General features: G+C 31.5%; 1 protein-coding gene across 2 annotated transcripts in view; it reads left to right on the plus strand.

Moving 5' to 3' along the window:
* The window catches only part of LOC111618482 (insulin-like growth factor 2 mRNA-binding protein 1), a 111,177-nt gene that overhangs the window by 24,846 nt on the left and 67,897 nt on the right, over positions 1-18,434 (plus strand). For both annotated transcript variants that reach the window (XM_023360032.1, XM_023360033.1), the window contains exons 2-3: positions 6,053-6,110; positions 15,276-15,382. In XM_023360032.1, the coding sequence (XP_023215800.1) occupies positions 6,053-6,110; positions 15,276-15,382 (165 nt within the window). The remainder of the gene's footprint in view (positions 1-6,052; positions 6,111-15,275; positions 15,383-18,434) is intronic.

The raw sequence follows: 18,434 nt of genomic DNA on the forward strand, positions 1-18,434 counted from the left end.
TTTGCGCCGTAAGAGACCTCCTGTTTAACATGGTTAATGATAATAGCTTACACCAACAGATACTAGAATTGGCACATCTTATCTGTTATAACTCTTTTTTCCAATTCAACGGGATCACGTACGGCCAAGGAAGAGGCGTCCCCATGGGTAGCCCCATCGCAGGGGACCTATGCGAAATAGTGGTCAGACAATTAGAAGATATAGTCATCCCTCAATACTCACCTAACATCTTACTATATAAACGATACGTGGATGATATTCTCATCTTATGGAGGATTGAGCCGGATGTTTCAAGGTTCGTTGATTCGTTCAATGATAATCCATACGGCCTGACCTTAGAGATCGATCAAGCTCACGCTTCTGAAGCCCATTTTCTCGACATCAACATCAAGTTCGAACAAACAACTACCCGTACAGAAGTGTACCGGAAACCAGGGGCTGAGCATCTATACATTCCAATAGGATCGTGCGATCCACCGAACTATAAAATGGCAGCCTTCAACGCCTTAATTAGGAGAGCATACTCGCATTCATCGGATCGGATATCCCTACATGCCGAACTAAGACATATTGAACAAATAGCCAACGAACATGGTTATCCCAAGATCGTACGTAAATTGATCCGCAAATGGCGCTGCCGAGAAGTAGCCCTTAACCAAGCACCCAAGGAAGTTCCATCTAACATCATCCCGGTTACATACAATCCGTACCTGAAATCAATTTACAACACAATAGCGAAGAAAAAGAATATTCGCATCGCGTATAGAAGATGCGCCACAATTTTTGACATTTTACGGAACGGGAAAGATACCCCAAACAAAGAACGACGCCCAGGGGTATATACCATCCCAATGATTGATCATAGATGGAACAGAAGCCTGATATACGTAGGATCCACTAAGCGCTCCTTAGAGGTGAGAATTAAAGAACACATGGCGGATATTCTACATGCAAGGCAAAACACCGCTCTTGCCGTCTATGCCTCGGATACGGAAATAGAACCGTTATTCAGCCAGGCCAAGGTAATCCGCACTACAAAGTACACACACCACCTTAGATGGCTAGAGGCCCTGTACATATGTATGGCTACGCTTAAAGACGACAATTGCATTAACAACAAAGACGAGATCATCCTGTCAACTGCATGGCAGGTGCTCGTAGACAAAAAGTTACGTTAATTTAGAACCAGCGAAGGGGCGCATGCGTCAATGACGCCAGCGATACGTACGAGAAAATTCGTAATGATGTTCTTTTTTCAATCAAATTTGAATGGCGTTCGATTGGACATGTTACCTGAGGAAGAACTTCAAGTTCGAAAGCGCTAGTAATACTTCGTTTACAGAGAAGCACACCGGAAACAGGTTCATTGTACGTTGTTTTTTGATAAAAGTTTAATTTTACAAACTCTTATTTTAAATATGAAATATTAAGTCAGGTAGTTATTTGATTTAGTTTCCTTATAAATTTTAGTTTTTTAAACATATCTTAATTTATTGCATTTATATTCTAGGTTTCTTCAGTTCTAAGACTTTCTTTTAACCATTTCATTTGTGCAAAGTAGGTGAATGTTAGAATCAATGGTGCTTTTTTGTATTCACAATCCAAAATAAATTAGTATTCATCACAAGTAGATGATATGGCATATTATTTTCTGATGATGATGATTACAGATATCTTGCTTAGTGTTTGTATCAGTTCATATGAACTTTGCAAGTAATGAGCATTAAATTTAATTTTTTAATGTTTAAAATGCATCATAATATTATTTTGGCTTGAAATTTTGAAAGTAACATTTATAAAAATATGCAGGAGTGTATGGAAATAATGCTGTGAAACATTTCATGGCACTTGGGTTTTTTTTCTAATTTGTTAATAAAAGGCCATAGCAGATATGCATGATGAATCTGTCCTAGTTAGATAATGGGATCAAAAGCATATATTGGTGAATGATCAGTTATTGTTCAATATTGGACTACATTTTTGTGAATTTTGAGGTTATGTACAAAAATGTGTTTTTAAATTTTTAAAAATCAGTTTTTTCCATCAAATTGCAAAATAAAAGAATGTCATTTCTGGAAAAAATGAGGTGCACAACAATGATGGTGTATAGAATTAAATTTTTTGGTGTGAAATTTAAACGGAAAATGTTTTTGAAAAAAGGATTTTACTAGTTTAGAGCAAGATGACAATTTAAAAACATGTTTAGGAATCTTTATATTACCTTATATTATACTATACAAAAAAGTACCAACTTTATTTGCAAAATGCAATATAGTTAAAAAAAAATCTGAAAGCAATTGATAAGGGACTGCAATCAGAAAGATAGTCTTATCATGTCACTTCTATACAAATTTAAAAAAAAAAATCTTTCTATAGTGACCATGTGACATTCTATTATCCAGTCGGAAGTAATGATCTAATGAGTCCATTATTTAGGAAGTGTTATTGCTCATCTAACTAACGTACATACAATTCATCTTTGTTTTATCAATGTGGAATTAAAAAGACACACTATTTTGTCAAAAAAAAAAACACCTAGAGGGAAAAGCGTAAGAGTAAAATTGGTTGGGTAAATTTTAGATCTAAAAGAATAAGAACTGACACCTCTGAAGTCTGTGAAGAATGGCTGTGTCAAGGGCTGCAGAAACAGCATCACAACCTTTTGAATTAAAGAAAGCTCTTCTCAATTCTTCAATCTCTACTTTCTCATAAAAAAAAATATTCCATCATGCTTGATGGGAAATTTCTACTATATAAATAAATTTCAACTGTGTGTTTCCCAACCTTTTTGGATAAATGACACACTTTGAAATTAATAAGATTCCTGCAATGCACCATAATTTTTAAAATAAAAATGGTTAAAATTGTCACAATCTTAATACACTTTCATATGTTATAATTATTTCTTTTGTGATAAATAAAATCAAACATATTGGACCAAAGTATAATTAGTTATTTATTCAACAAAAATTACCAAAAAACTCCTAATATAAGAGCTTATTCAAAATCCTAAAAAACAGTAAAATATTGCTGCGTGCAGGTTGAGAAACAGGTGTGTGTATATATCATATATCAATTAAATACAATGAACAATTTTTATTAAAATTATTTGTTCATAAATACAAAATTAAAAGTCTATCTTTTTGCTATTTTTATACTTTTGATCATTTAATTAACTATTTAAAATTATAGTGTAGTAAAAAATCAAGAGATGTGTTTTATACCACCATGATGAGCCAAATTGTGAAGTGGGTTTGATTTTACCTTGGATATTATCATATTGAACTTCACAATGATGTTTAGTGTCTCCATTTCTGAGACCTTTACCATATCAGAACATTTTGCTTGTTGTCAACAGAACAGCAAATCTAAATTTGTATAAAAAAAATTGTGTTTGTATTTAGTTCTTCTGAAATAAAATTTACTATAATCACATGTAATAACAATTGTTTTGTAATGTAATAATTTATTAGAACTAATAAAATTTTGAGAAAAACATACATTGTAGTTATTAAAACCAAGTTAAAATATTCCAATCCTGCATCTGTTTACTATTCATATTTAACATAAATATATTTTGAAATTATTACTCAGCAGTGAAATTTTTATCCTATGCATGTGATGTTGACTATACAGTAGAGCGTCGTTTATCCGAATCAGTTGGGGACTGGGGTTGTTCGGAAAATCAATATTTCGGATAATCGATTATGTACAAAAAAATATATTAACCTATCCCATGTTGAAATTTTTCTCTGTTNTAGAACAAATTTTCGATTAATAACATATTTTTATTTCATCCATTAAAAAAATTTTATGTTAAAAATATAAAAATGTTACTGATATTTCTGATCAAAATCAATAAAAAAGCTCAGATGATGATACTTTGTAAAAAACAAAAAATGTCTTCATTTAACTGATATAGATATTAATGTCTAATACAATACAGTAGACCCCCCTATAACGTGGGTTCATATAATAAGATTTGTATATTGCGGCGAAAAATTGCGACCATATTCGTATAAAGACGCTAAAAGAGACTCGTAAAATGCAGTAAAATTGGTCGAATCTGGACCAATAGTGGACGAGCAGCCGAACTACTTGCTACAGAGAGTTTAGGCTGGTAAGTTGAGTTTACTATCGTCTGTACAATATATAGGACTAAATTAGGTACTGTAAGTCTAATACAGTACTGTAATTTTATGCATTTCTTGTGAAAAAACATTTCTTATTCAACGGCCATAAAAATTATTTTTATTAATGATGTCTCCAAAGTTCAACGAATTTTTTGAAGAAAGATAACTTATCAGAAAATGCGCCTGCTGTTTGGTGCGCTGCTCCGCGATGAAAACAAGCTTAAGCAATGGCGTCGTCGAATGGTGCCTATTCAGTAAGTAATCCTACAATTTTTTGTTTATAGCATAGTTTATACAGATTATTCCCAAAAAATTACACGTGTTTTGGAAATGTTGAGTGAAATTAGTCTAGAATTGATTAATTTCATGGAAGAAAACCTTTCAAACAGCTATAGTCTGTAAACTGCACATGTCAGGCTGTGATTGGCTCATGTATTTAAGGATTCCTACAACGCGAAATTCTTATAAAGCAGAACGTATGTACTGCGTTATAGGGGGGTCGACTGTACTTTTAATTGTGTTGTTAGGTAATTATTGATTGGAAATAAATTATTTGATTGCTTTAATAACCATATTTCTCTAAAAATGTACTTTTTTGTTAACTTCTGGAACGTAACTCTATATTTTGCATTAGTCCTTTGTTTTGTATGGGACAGATTTGCATAACATATCACTTTTTCAGAACATATTACTGTGTTATAGGAAGGATACCTGTATATTTTTGTGTGTTTACTTTTATCCACATTGAAATCTTTTTATGAAAAGGTATATTTCAATTTTCCATCACTGAAATTTTTTTAAATAAGTTACTCGTGCATTTTTATTATCTTGTTCTATTTTAATTACCCTTTCATTCAACTTACAATATACTTTTATTTTCTATATTTTTGCAAAGTTCCAAATAGCATAAATAAACACTAACTACAAATTAACCCTAGATTACTATTTAAATGCCATCATAATTAAGGTAAACGCACCGGTAGTGGACACTGTGTTAGTAGTGGACACTTTGAACTTCAAATATGAGTAATAAGGTTGTTGATGGCTTCACTGTTCAAACATACAAATCATTCAGTAGACAGAACCCTCTAGTGGTGGTAACTCGCACTGATCCTTTTCTAATGCATCATAGGATGTTTTCCCGCGCTCATTAGTGATGGCATTCCTGCTAATATAAGACGACAAGTGAGTCTGCTGTCTGTTTCCTTAAGGTCTAGGTAATTTAAATCATGCTTGCTGTATTAACAGTTAGTTTCACGGAAGTTTTTTGGGGATATACTATTAATATGAGCTTCGTTGGTATGTTTTAAGACCTTCCTGATAGTATTTTTATTTTCCAAGTCAATTGAATGAGATGTCCACTAATGAAACAAAAATATCGTATATTTTTAGTAGTGGACAAGAGATGGCCACAACTAGTGAAAATGAACTTTTCACTTTTAATCAGTATCAAGTCAAAAATTAAATCACCTAATGTTAAAAAATATAAAAACAATAAAAAAATTATACTTCAGAAGTTAATTTAGTATCAAAAATGTAAAATATTTGAGTAGCCCAAGGCATAGCCAAAGATTGCAGTGCCACAGCACTGGCAAAAATTTAAATTTGCCGACTGAAATTCTTTCGGATAATTGACTTTCAGATAAATGATGCTCTACTGTAATTACAAATCTGGTCTCTTATTATTTCATAGCTTCAGGCAATTCAAAAAATATGAGAACAATTAATGATTTCATAATTATCAATTTTTAATTCTTTAAATATTAAATTTGATTTCCAACTTTGATAACTTTTAAAGTCTTAATAAACATTATTGAATATTAATTTGAGTAGACAATGATTCTAATATTGATTACTTTTTGACTTTTTAAACATTATTTCAAGTATAATTAAATTGTCCAAATTTTTTTTATTTGTAGGTTTTACATTCATGGGGTCTCAACTGTTAGTGGAGCCTTCTGTTCCTCAGAATAGAAGGTAAGTTCATTTAAAATTTTTAAGTTAGTAGGCTTAACTCAAATTTGAATAGAAGCATATCTGGTTTTGATGATTGAGTAATAAAATAGTATGCCCATATCTATATACATCAGTTGTATAGTTAATATTTAAACTTATTATTTAGTATGACTGACTTTTAAAAAGTGCATTAAAATAAATGGTATCTGATAATCTAAAGCTCAAAATAAAATTTTATGGATATTAATTTCATAAATAGATGTTAAAATTTAAGATTTACCTAAAATTAGCAATGTTATAATTTGCTGGGACAACATTGTGCCTCCAGTTTGGATCTATGTTTGTTCCTAAACCTGCAACACCTAATCTATTCTGTTATACTTAACATGGAGAGATTACTATCATTTGTAAATAATAAATGTCCTGACAACCTCAAGGAATATCTTAGATGGAATGCACTATTCTCTATTGAAGAACATAAACAAGAGCCTAAAGTTAATAAATTCTGGAATGACATCAAATGAAGTAAAAATTGGCTCATATCCCAAGCCATCACATTAGTCAAGGCAGTCATGATCATGAAAAGGACCACCTACATTCATCTGTTACAGCAGTACATAGTGGATACGCAATGTCAACTTGCTGAGGCCTCATGTATAACAAAACTACAAAATTATGTCAGTAGGTTAATATGCAACTAGCCTAGCGATGGCACTAGGCCTACAGCACACAATAGTCAGCTCTCCTGTCACCCCTTGCCTGTTTGCCTTTGCAAAAACACAAACCAAGTCAACACTTTATGTCCCATGATTGATAAAGCTAGATCCCCAACATTTTTGCTGGAAAATCAAATTCATCATGTGTTAAAGTGCCACCTTCAATTATTATATATATATACATACATACATGATCTCCAGTTCAGGTGCACTTCTATCCAAACTTGCTGCTATTAATTTAAGTGGGAACAAATATCTCACTGTGTTCAATTTTGTATTCATGTTTCCATCTATTTGTTTAGAACTATGTTTTTGTGCTTTAAGAGGTTTTTTTCTAAGCACTACTGATGCTCAAACTTTCCACTCAGATATTAGACCTAGCACACATGCTATGCTATTCCTCATGTTTTTACTTTGATGAGCACACTTACATACGAAAAAAGAGGGGTACCTATGGGCAGCCTCATTTCGGGTGAACTGGTACAACAATTGGAGGAGCAGTCCTTAATAAACTTCAAACATACTATTCTCATGTATACCTGATACATTGATGACATTTTGATTATATGGAGAAATAGACTGGATGTTGAAGATGTGTTAAAAGTTTTCAATAATAACTATGTATTAACACTAAAATTGGATCAAGAAAGCCACATAGATGTTAATTTCTTGAATGCCAGGATTCACATAGTGGATAATAAGTTCAACACCACAGTGTATCTTAACATCGACGAAAATTCAACATGACGTCACAGGCAACAAATAAAAATTTCAACATCGAATAGGTTAAAGGAAATTATACATTGCTTAATGTGTGTGACAGCTGATGTTCGGACAAGTTTTAAAAATTTTTTTTTAATTACATGTACAATGTGGCAACATTCTATAAATAGAACAGTTATTTTTGTTTGATTTTTCCTGATGAAGGCCGATTAAAAAGTGGCCAAAAATGTTCGAATGTTGAATTTGGGTGTTTTGCTGGAAATTTGACGTTTAGGTGAGAGTTTATATGTTGGATGGTGGTTTAGTTTTAAGTGATGCAACTCAAACAAATTTGTAAATTCACAAGTTGGATGAAATTGAAACAAAGTGATTGCCAGTTACTATTTTTAACTTCTATCCAACAAATTTACATTAAATGCAGAACAAGAAATAACTTCTTTGTAACATTTCATTTCTTCACAAACATACTGTACTGTTAACAACCTTTAAAGTCCAGTAACAAAAATTTTTAATAAACTTTTGACCAATGTTTATTAAAAATTTTTGTTACTGGACTTTAAAAGATGTTTACAATTAGAGTTGCCAATTTAGCGACGGAGATTTTTTACTAAATTTAGTTACATTTTAGAGATTTTCCACAAAATCAAAAAATTTCATAAAACTATTAAAATTTAATAAATTTCTTCATTTATATTATCTTTAATGTGCAGTAATTATGTGCATGAGTTGCAAATATTATTTTTAATAAGTGGCAACACTAACCAGTGCTCAAGTTTCTTTGGGAATCCTTATAAGTTACTAGTGTTGCCACCTTTTCAAAATCAGTGACCCGGACGGGAGGTCAGGTTTGTTCAAACAGAATTTCCTGACGCATGCGCAATGTCATTTTACAATGCTAAGAATAACATGCATGCAAATCAGTTACAGTGTACAGATAATTTAGCTCTATTTGAGATGTGTATGAATGTACATAAAAAAGAAAGGTTGACAGGTTGCTGCGTGCCACACGTCAGTGTAAACACACTAACATGGCAGAATTGCAAAGGAGTTTCAGTGAGTGTGAGTTCTTTCATTGTTAAAATAGTATAAATTTGTAAAAATATTTGCAGAACTTTGTTTCATCGTAATTTCACAATTTCTACGAAATTCCCGGAAAAATTAATAGTTCACCCGGACAGTGAGTCAATTCCCGAACTGTCCGGGTGAAAACCGGACGGGTGGTAACACTATAAGTTACCTATGAGTAACCAAGTGTTTTAATATAGTGTCAGTTTGTGATAATATTATACTATTATCGATATTGCAATTTATTATTTATTACCCTTATATCAGTGAAAATGCCAAATGAAAGAAGATACACTCAAAAATTTCAAATAGAATGGCTATGTGATGATAGGTATAAAAACTGGTTGCAGGAAATTGAAGGAAAAAATACAAAGTGTCTCTGCAAATATTGTAACTGCATTTTGATAGCAAAAGTAAGTGATTTAGAAAAGCATAGGAAAACTCAAAAACATATGAAGCCAAACCATCGTTTAGTGTTCAGTGGAGTGCAAATACTCTTCCATTTATGAAAAGCTCAAATGTTCATAGAACAAAAGGAAAAATGGTGCTTTTTGTAGTGGAAAGTTGTCCTATAAGTCATGTAGACAAACTAACTAAATACTGTACAACAAATTTTTCAGACAGCAAAAGTTGTAATAATCTGACTCTTGGACGAACAAAATGTTAAGCCATAATTTCAAATGTTTTTTAGCACCATACATTAAAGAAAACTTAATAGTTGATATAGGTGATAGCAACTGTAGTTTACTAATTGATGAAAGTAATGACATATCAGTTTCCAAGCTTTTAGGTATTGTAATTAGATATTACTCTCAAAATAAAAAAATGCATAACTACTAATTTTTTAGATTTAGTATCACTTAGAGTGCAATGCTGATGCAATTTGTGAAGCAATTAAATTTTCCTTGAGAAATAATGCCTTGGATTTGCATAAACTCATTGCAGTTGGAACAGATAATGCTTCTATAATGATAGGAAGTAATAATGGCTTATATGCTAAACTGAAAGCCATTCATTCATTACAGTTAGCTATTTTTCATGCTACAAAAGACGACCTTCCAAGAAATATAGAATTTCTTATTAAAGAAACATTTAATTGGTTTTCTCATTCTGTGATTACACAATCCAAATACAATGAACTCTATTCTTTGATGAATGATGGAAATGAACCATTGAAATTAGTACAATGTAGTGAGACTCACTGGATGTCAATTCAGACCGCTATTGATAAAATTTTGAAATAATGGAATGATTTTAAAGGCAAATTTTAATTTGGCCAGAACAAACGAAAGATGTTATATGGCAGAAATTTTGTTCTCAATCTTTGATGATCAAAGAAATTTCTTATTTCTTTTATTTCTTAAACCTGTACTTGATGAAGTTCAGATTAAATAAAATATTTGAATCTGAGAATAATGATCGTATGAAGTTGCTACGAGACTTGCTAAATTTAATAGAATCTTGTTCTAAGATGGTTATTCCAAGAACAAAAATAATAAATGATGTAGTGATATAAAACCATTTAGCACTCAATCTATATTTGGGTTATCAGTTTGAAACTGAAATAAACAATTCTGCCCTGTTAGATGACGAAAAGAAAAATATTTGTAGTCACTGCATTGTCTTCCTTTTGTCTCTTATAAAACAACTTCAGCAAAGGTTACCTGACAATACATCAATTTTGAAAACCATGATGTCACTAGTATTGTCTCAACCAAATTAGAAGTGATATAATAAACCTTGCAAAAAGTGATATAATAAACTTTGTTTTTCACTGATGATGCAGTATTAACTCGCATTGACTTTCAATGGAGGAAAATCCATGAAACTCAATGGAAAGGAACTTCTAGCACATTAAACCTGTGGATGAAAGTAGCTCAATACCAAGATGCTGCCAGAGAAAATCCCTTTCAATACTTGGTCAGTTTTGTTTCAAAATTTTTTATTACCTCACTCAAACACAGAACTAGAGCATTTGTTTAGTCAGATGAATATTGTTAAAACCAAACTGTGGAATAGATTGATTATTATTTCATTTCGTAGCATATTAACGATTAGATATGGTTTGAAAAGATTAGGGAAATGCAACTATGATTATGAATTGCCAGCAAAATCATTTGAAAAATAGGCACTATATAAAATTATACCAAAATTTTCAGTTTGAAGCAGGACCATCTTTTGAACATAATGAAGAAATTGAAGGAGTAATGGAATTTAGCAACGAATGGACTTTTTGAATAAAGTTAAAAATAAGTTAAAAATTGAAGGTTGGTTTTTATTTTTTGTTTAGCTATTTTTTTTAGCAAATTTTGAAAATTTTTTAGCTATTTTTAGAGAGTTTTTCCTTTGCTTTTAGCTACTTTTATTTTTTTGAGTTGGCAACCCTATTTACAATGTGTTTGTGATTCATTCCAGTATTAAGAAGGTAATTTTAATCATTTCTTCATAGAAATCATAATTCAAAAATGCTGAACAAATCAAGGAGCCTCATAGGTTTACTCAGATTGAAAGTTTTCAAAATGATATACAGTACATCTCAGATCCACAGCACAAAAACTGACAAAATGAAACAGAACAATGTAATGTGTTGGAAATAGAACAAACCTTTTTAAGAAGCATTCAGATTTCAAAAATTTTTTGAAGAAACAAACTATGATATACTAAATATAAGATTTTTAAATATAACTTAAATTTAAAAATTATGAAATCCAGACTTAATTTTATTACTTTTTTTAACTAACATTAAAATGGACTAACATCTCAATGTCTATCTGAAAACCTTTTCAATGGACTGACATTAATAACCATACTATATGTATCAAGTGCTATTTTATTCAAACTTCTTATTGAAATTGGTTCTATTGGCAATAGTTAGATCTTCAGTTGCCCTTAAATTAAGGAAATGTTGTTAGAATGAGTTACAAATAGTTTTATCTTGTGAAATTCTTCATATGATTTCTGCTTGCAAAAATAAGCAAAGGATGTTTCTGAAAGGAGTTAAATTGCAGCTTTGAGGGCTTTATTAATTATTTTCAGACTTTTCTGAAAGTAAATTTAGTCAAATGTCAGTTATTGTTCCTTATTTTGACATTTGTTTGAAATTTAGATAGGAGTGAAGAAATAAAACAATTTAACTTTTATTTTTAATGTTAAAGATTTGTTTTTACAAGAGCTTAGTAATTGACAATTTCAGCTTTTAAGAAAATTCAAACTTGAACATCTGAAATTAATTAATTACTGTAGTTATGGTTTCTCAACAGCTGTTATATAATACAAAAATTTTAACATTTAATATTTTATTAATATTTTTTTTTAAAACAATTAAATTTTGGGAATATTGTTTATCTTAAAAGTATCATTCATATTAAACAAAATTTGCCATATAGAAAGGAAAACAATTTTGTATTTAAAACATTGAGAGAATCTCTATTTTGAAGATATTTGTAGGTTGCTGGAGATGGGAGACTAACTTTCCAAAACATTTCAGCAAAGTAATAATTAGTCTTATTGTTTTTATTATTGGATATGATTAAAATAATACTATTGTTCAACTTTGAAACTTAAATTCATTTTTAAAATGTTCTTTGCCTTTAGCATTTTTTTAAATAAGGACTTATTATACTTGTAGTATGGAAGGAAGAAAAAACTTCTAGGTTATTCCCGTTTTTCTCTTTATTAATTAATCCCAAATGTATTTTGAACATTTTGTGGTTGTTCCTCAGTAGGTACAAAGATAAATTTTTTTAAGCATAAAATAATATAACAATAATCATATAAATTGATCTGAAAACTGATATTTGCTTTACTGCAAGTAAAGCAAATATCAACAATCCAATTTATGTAAATCTTCGTGTACCAAATTTGGTACTTGAAGATTTACATTTAATAAATGATGATCTCGGGTCAAATACAGGTCTGATGCTAAATTGATGTGATTATTCTGTTAATTTTTTTTGTGTTAACGAAAACACAAAATCAAAATAACATATCAAAAGACTAATTTTTTATTTGAAAATAGCCATAAACTCCAGTCTGCACAGTCATTCACAAAAAGTTTTTCATACTGAAAAGTGTTTTTAATTATTGTTAATATTTTTATCAACAATTCATTATAGTTTAAATCATGAGAAGAAAATGTGAAGTAAAATATGGATTTTTGAGAAGTCTGAAATACTGCATGCATGCCTTTGGGTATAAAATGTGCTGACCCAGTGTTTGTCAAATTCACCTTCTGGTGGATTTTCTCAATAAAGTGGACTTTTGACAAACCCTTTCCACTAGAATATTAATTATTAAATTAATAAAAAATGAGTATTTTTATATATATTTCAACATGTTTGCTTTTAAAAATTTGTTTCCAATACCCTATACCCTGAGAGGATTGTTCCACTAGTCTTCCAATGGCCTTAATCTACAGCAGTTGGATTCATTCTTTTCTGGAATCTTACAATACATCCAACCAAGTTTCTAGATGTAATTCTTTCATCTAGTTCTTGTCCATCTTCTTAATCTGGGTCCATATATTTATTTTTCAACTTAGTCACCATTAAGGCTAACACATTTCTCTCAACGTGTAACAAGTTTTTTTCATTCCGTCACTGAAAAATTCTTCCGACTTTTCTCGAATCCAGGACTTGACAGCTGCCTTCACCTCATCGTCCGAGGTGTAATGATTACCCTTGAGGTCTCTCCTGAGTAGAGGGGGAGAAATCGCAAAGTACAAGATTGGAGGAATAAGGAGGACGTGGAATCGGTTCAAACTTTAGATTTCGCATAGCCTCTCCAGTTTCGTACTAGGTGTGTGGACAAGCATTGTCATGTTGCTTGTCAAGATGCATTGTCAATATTATTGTCACCAGGTGATTATTTGATGTGTTAGAGGCAGCCTGGTGCCAATAAAGAAAAAAAAAAAGTTAGGAAGGTTAGAAAGGTTGGCAAATAGATGAGGTTAAATACTTCTCTAAGTGCTAATGTCTTGGATTGAACATTGTTTTTAAGAAATATACACACACTGATTTGAACAAAGAATGTTTTAATACAGTAAGTGATCAGTTAATGAACAGTTCAGATAGAGAACAAATCGGATAATGAACTCTTTCGCGAAAGATTTTTATGATCAGATAATGAACACTTTACTGAACAAATATAAAAACAAGTGATGGAAAATAACGAATACCAATTGATTTTTCCCTTGTCTTCAGGTAACAATTTGAAACCTTTCAGAACATGGGAGATGTTAATATCAATGTGCAACCCAATACTAATCAGATAGTATTCCTCCGAATTTTGAAACTCTCTTGTAATTTCAGCTTTTTGTTTACCTTTCTGACAAATAATTTTTTTTATAGTCTTTGCGAGACTGTTGTCAGATGGGCACTTGTGAAGTTTTGCGTCGGGGTTTATTTACGAAAGGTGAAACTTTAACTGTCCCATCAGATATTTGTTAATGTTTTAATACCAAATTTCAAATTTCATTCGGGACTTGGATTTAAATAATTTTTTGTGGGCTAGTTGATTTCTGTTTTTTGAATTTTTATAAAAGTGCTTTTCTGAACTTTTTGTTTAAAAAAGAAACTGATAATATTATGGAGCCTAAAAAGAGGAGTGTTGAGAACTGTGCTCATCGAAGAAGCCAAGTAAGAGATAATAGCTAAGGTAGAAAGTGGGCACAAGATGTCTGATGTTGCTAGGCAGTATGGCTCAAATAAGTCTACAGTAGGCATATCTTTCATAGCTAAGATTGTATCAAGAAGTCTGAATCTGCTAATGGAGTAATGAAAATCACATCTGAGAAATAAAGAGCATTTTAATTCTCACAATGGAACCTGAAAACTGATCTGACGACAGAAGAACTCCAAGAACTCTTAAATGAAGAATACCAAGAAATTCAGCGAGATGTGTTTTCCTTTGAAAAAGAGGAAGACGAAAGAGGACCAATGTCAACATCTGCTACCTACTAAAGATCTCTTGAAGAAGTGGGAGGTGTCAGAACAATGATCATCCAAGTGGCATCCAAACCAGAATAAGGTTAATGGGATTGGGGATCTCTACGATTACAATACTATTAATTAATTCCGAAAAATCCTGAAGAAAAGAGAAAAGCAATCAACATTGGACAGATTCTTTAAACCCCACAAATGAAAAAACATGACTAATAAAAATGCAAGATATATATGTATTTTTACTATTACATATAAATAAACATAGTAAAAAAGTGTGTTTTTATTTTTATTTTTTGGAGTCTCTGGAATGAATTAATCACATTCCCGTAAAAACCTATGGTAAATCAATAATCGGTTAACAAACAATTCGGATTACGAACAAAGTTATGGAACAGATATTATGTTCATTAACCAATCACCCATTGTATTTAAAATCAAACTCCTAATATATATATATTAGGAGTTTGAACAAAACCATTTTTCGAATTCTTTGTATTTTTGTAAAGTTCAAATTGATGACATTTGTGCCTTGAAAAATATACAATTGCAGTTAATTGTCAGCTTCTCTAATTTAATTAGCATTGTTTTTCAGCTTTTTAATTAGTTAATAATGAGAATTATATTTGCTGTTAAATTTTCATTTTTATAATTATAAATTGTTTTAAAATTTTTATATTAATTTATTTGTGTTTTTAATACATGTTTCCTATATTTTAAAATTTAATAATTTAATTTTTTAGAAGTCGTACAAATAAAGTACAGGTAAGCAATATACCTGAACATGTCGAATGGGAAAATGTGAAAAGGCTTTTATCTACTTTTGGAAATGTGCAGCAATGTGATCAAGGTATGATGTAATTTAATCTTTTTGAATTTTAAAATATAAGACCAGAAATTAATGCTCTTTGACAGTACTTTTCAAACTGAAATGGTGCACTAATATTTCTTCCTGTGTTGTGTCAGGTTCTTGTAATTTGTACCATATTTTATTCAAACAGGTACAGTACATAATGTTTGAACTACACCAGTATAATAAGTCCTATTAGTAAACAAGATTTGAGTAGACAATATAAAAACGAAAAAGTGTGACTAGAGGGTCAGCACATCTTTGGTGCCTCGTCAGGACTGACATCACCATGTTATGTTGACCCGGAAGCCGCGATGGCGAGTTGGCTTATTTTTAAAAGTAGGTCACACAAGCAGTTGTGTATGGTGTGATCGGATTCAGATGGAGGCAAGTGAGACAGCATTGGAAACAAGATACTCAGATACTTGGTTAACAAAACAAATGCCCATTTATTTTTTGTACTAGACCTACAGGCTAACAGTAGCAAGACAATTAGACATTGGATATGAGTGTGACAAGGACCCGTTCGCGCACGAGAGAGAGAGCGTATACATGAATCGTGCATTGTTATAAATACCTGGAATCTGGAGAGAGCTGCTTTTGTACAAGATGATTGCTTGACAGTCTTTAGAGTATTTTATACTTGAGAGTTCGGGGCACACTGGGAACAGTTTGAAGAAAGGTGTATCAGACAGAAGTAAGAAATTTCCTTGGGCAGAGGACGTGATGGAGGCGAATCAGAGATGATGATAATTCCTTATCGGCAGGAGATTGTATTTGGTGTTCTTATAGAGAGAGACAGGGTTCTATATCCATGGTGAAATGGGCAACGACACCTTCCTTCAGCTATTAAGATATTAAAATCAGTAATGCACGACTGGGAGGTCAAGGGATCAAGGGAAAGCATTGCTTTCACCACTGAGAAAATGTAACTCAAGATGTTCTTGGGTAGTAGAGGACAACAGTTATCAAATAGGTATGATGAAAGCGACAACTGATTTTTGTTAAAGTCAGATTCTCAAAAAAGTAATATATATTTTAATGTGGTAGGACAAGTATTACCTCCAAAGAAAGGGGGGGGGCAACCAAGATGGGATCACTTGCCTCCAGTGACTTTGCAGTGCTAATTTCAAAATGAGTAGAAGACACTTAAATTAAAACATATAACCAAGGATATCAAGCTTATTTTACATTTTGGCCAATTTGTTGTTGGTATGGCAAGATCAAACAAAGTGAACAAGTTTGTTAACCTCATTAAACTGTCATCATGTGTATGCTCACTTGAATATAAATTACACATTGTGGATAATCCAGCACCAAATTAAAAAATTGATTGATAAATATTTAGTGTTGAAAAAAAAACATTATTTTCACTTTAATCTAGCTTTTCTAATTTTCTAGTTGAATTCAGTCAAAAAAAATTGTAATTTAATTATAATTTATTGAAGATTTTAATTCTTTAATATTAGAAGGTAATTATCATAAATTACATGGTGTCGTGTTTCATCTTCACTTCCACTCAAGTTTATTGTCCTAGACAGGTGCCGATGTTTATTTTTACTTCTACTGGAGTTTAGACTTAGGCTTTTATTTGAACCTTGACTACTTTGGTTACACAAGGTGGGGAGATGGGTGTCATGTGATTGCATACCCGATTTTATCAGCAAATTTTCTTACCTTGAAAGTTTCATTTATTTATTTTTCCTGATTTTAATTATATAAGAATCCATCAAAAAATAGTTAAATTTCATAGTATTGTCTGAAGTTGCAGATAGTTTTTTTTAATTAAGTTTTACTCGTATGTTTTTTAAAGATTTATATATATGGCAATTCTTCATAGCACTGTACTTTTTTTAAATCTATGTTTGTTTTGTGTAATTTTGGAAAAAATATAACGTCATAGATGCTATAGGAAATATCGACTTCACTTAGCAAGAATTAACTGATAAATGCACAAATGAAGTGTGGAAAAGGTTATGGCTGAAGGTATCCAAGAATTCTCAATTAGAAGAGCCTATTGCTGTATCATTAGGTTGGCCAAACTGTCAATGTAATCGATACAGCAGGACTAGGAGATGTAAACAAGGAAGAGGGTACTGCGGGTTTCTGGTGAGAGGCTTACCAACAATGACCTTCAAGAACGAGCAGAACAAGAAATTCATGTAGAACTGGAAAATAGATTCTGAAAACGGAGAACCCAAAAAATTTCTATACAGATTTCCTCTGTAAAAGTTTGGGTAACAATAACCAAAATCGTTGATCAAATTGTAGCAAATGATCCAGATTTTGAAAGGAGTGCAAAAGCAAGACAAGGCATTTTGGATGCAATGTGCTACCTACATTTGCTTAAGGAAAGAAAAACGTGACAAATGTAACTACACAACTTTATTGCAAAAGAACAAGAATTTCAGAAAAGTCAGGACCTTTATCACAAGAAATGAACTTTACATTTATTTGTGCATATGTTTGTGTTATTTAACATATATTATTATGCAAATTAATATAATAACAACTTAAAATTGAAGTAAAATTTGTTTATTTTTAATCATGTGTTCCCCTTTCCCTATTTCCTCTGTTAAAATGACCTTGTTTCATGCCGTTTCGTTTAGCGCTTTGTTGTCTAGGAATGCATCTCTCATGTTAAGCAGGATCTTATTGTACTAAACTATAAGTACAGGTAACCCCCGTATAACACGGCACTTCTACAGCACGGATTTGCTCTAACACGGTTCGAGAATTGGTACCATCCCCCGTATAACACGGTACTTTTATAGCACGGATTCACTCTGACACGGTTCGAGAATTGAATAAAACCCTCGTACAACAGGAAATGTAATAAATTTTTACGTACTTAATAATTTTCGTGAACTATTATTACTTATTTTCGTGAACTATCAGTACTTAAGTATGTAAATTTTCTCTTCTCGCCTTCTGTCGATACACGTGGTCCTTCTCGAAACTTGTTTCAATGTTGCCAGATCGCGACGCTTCTGCTTCTGATGTTGCCGAATGTTTTTCCCTTATTCCATACTTGCTTTATTCTTCATAAGTG

The sequence above is a fragment of the Centruroides sculpturatus genome, unplaced genomic scaffold (assembly GCF_000671375.1).
Source record: "Centruroides sculpturatus isolate CEXI.00-Female unplaced genomic scaffold, Cexi_2.0 scaffold5, whole genome shotgun sequence".
Classification (NCBI taxonomy): domain Eukaryota; kingdom Metazoa; phylum Arthropoda; class Arachnida; order Scorpiones; family Buthidae; genus Centruroides; species Centruroides sculpturatus.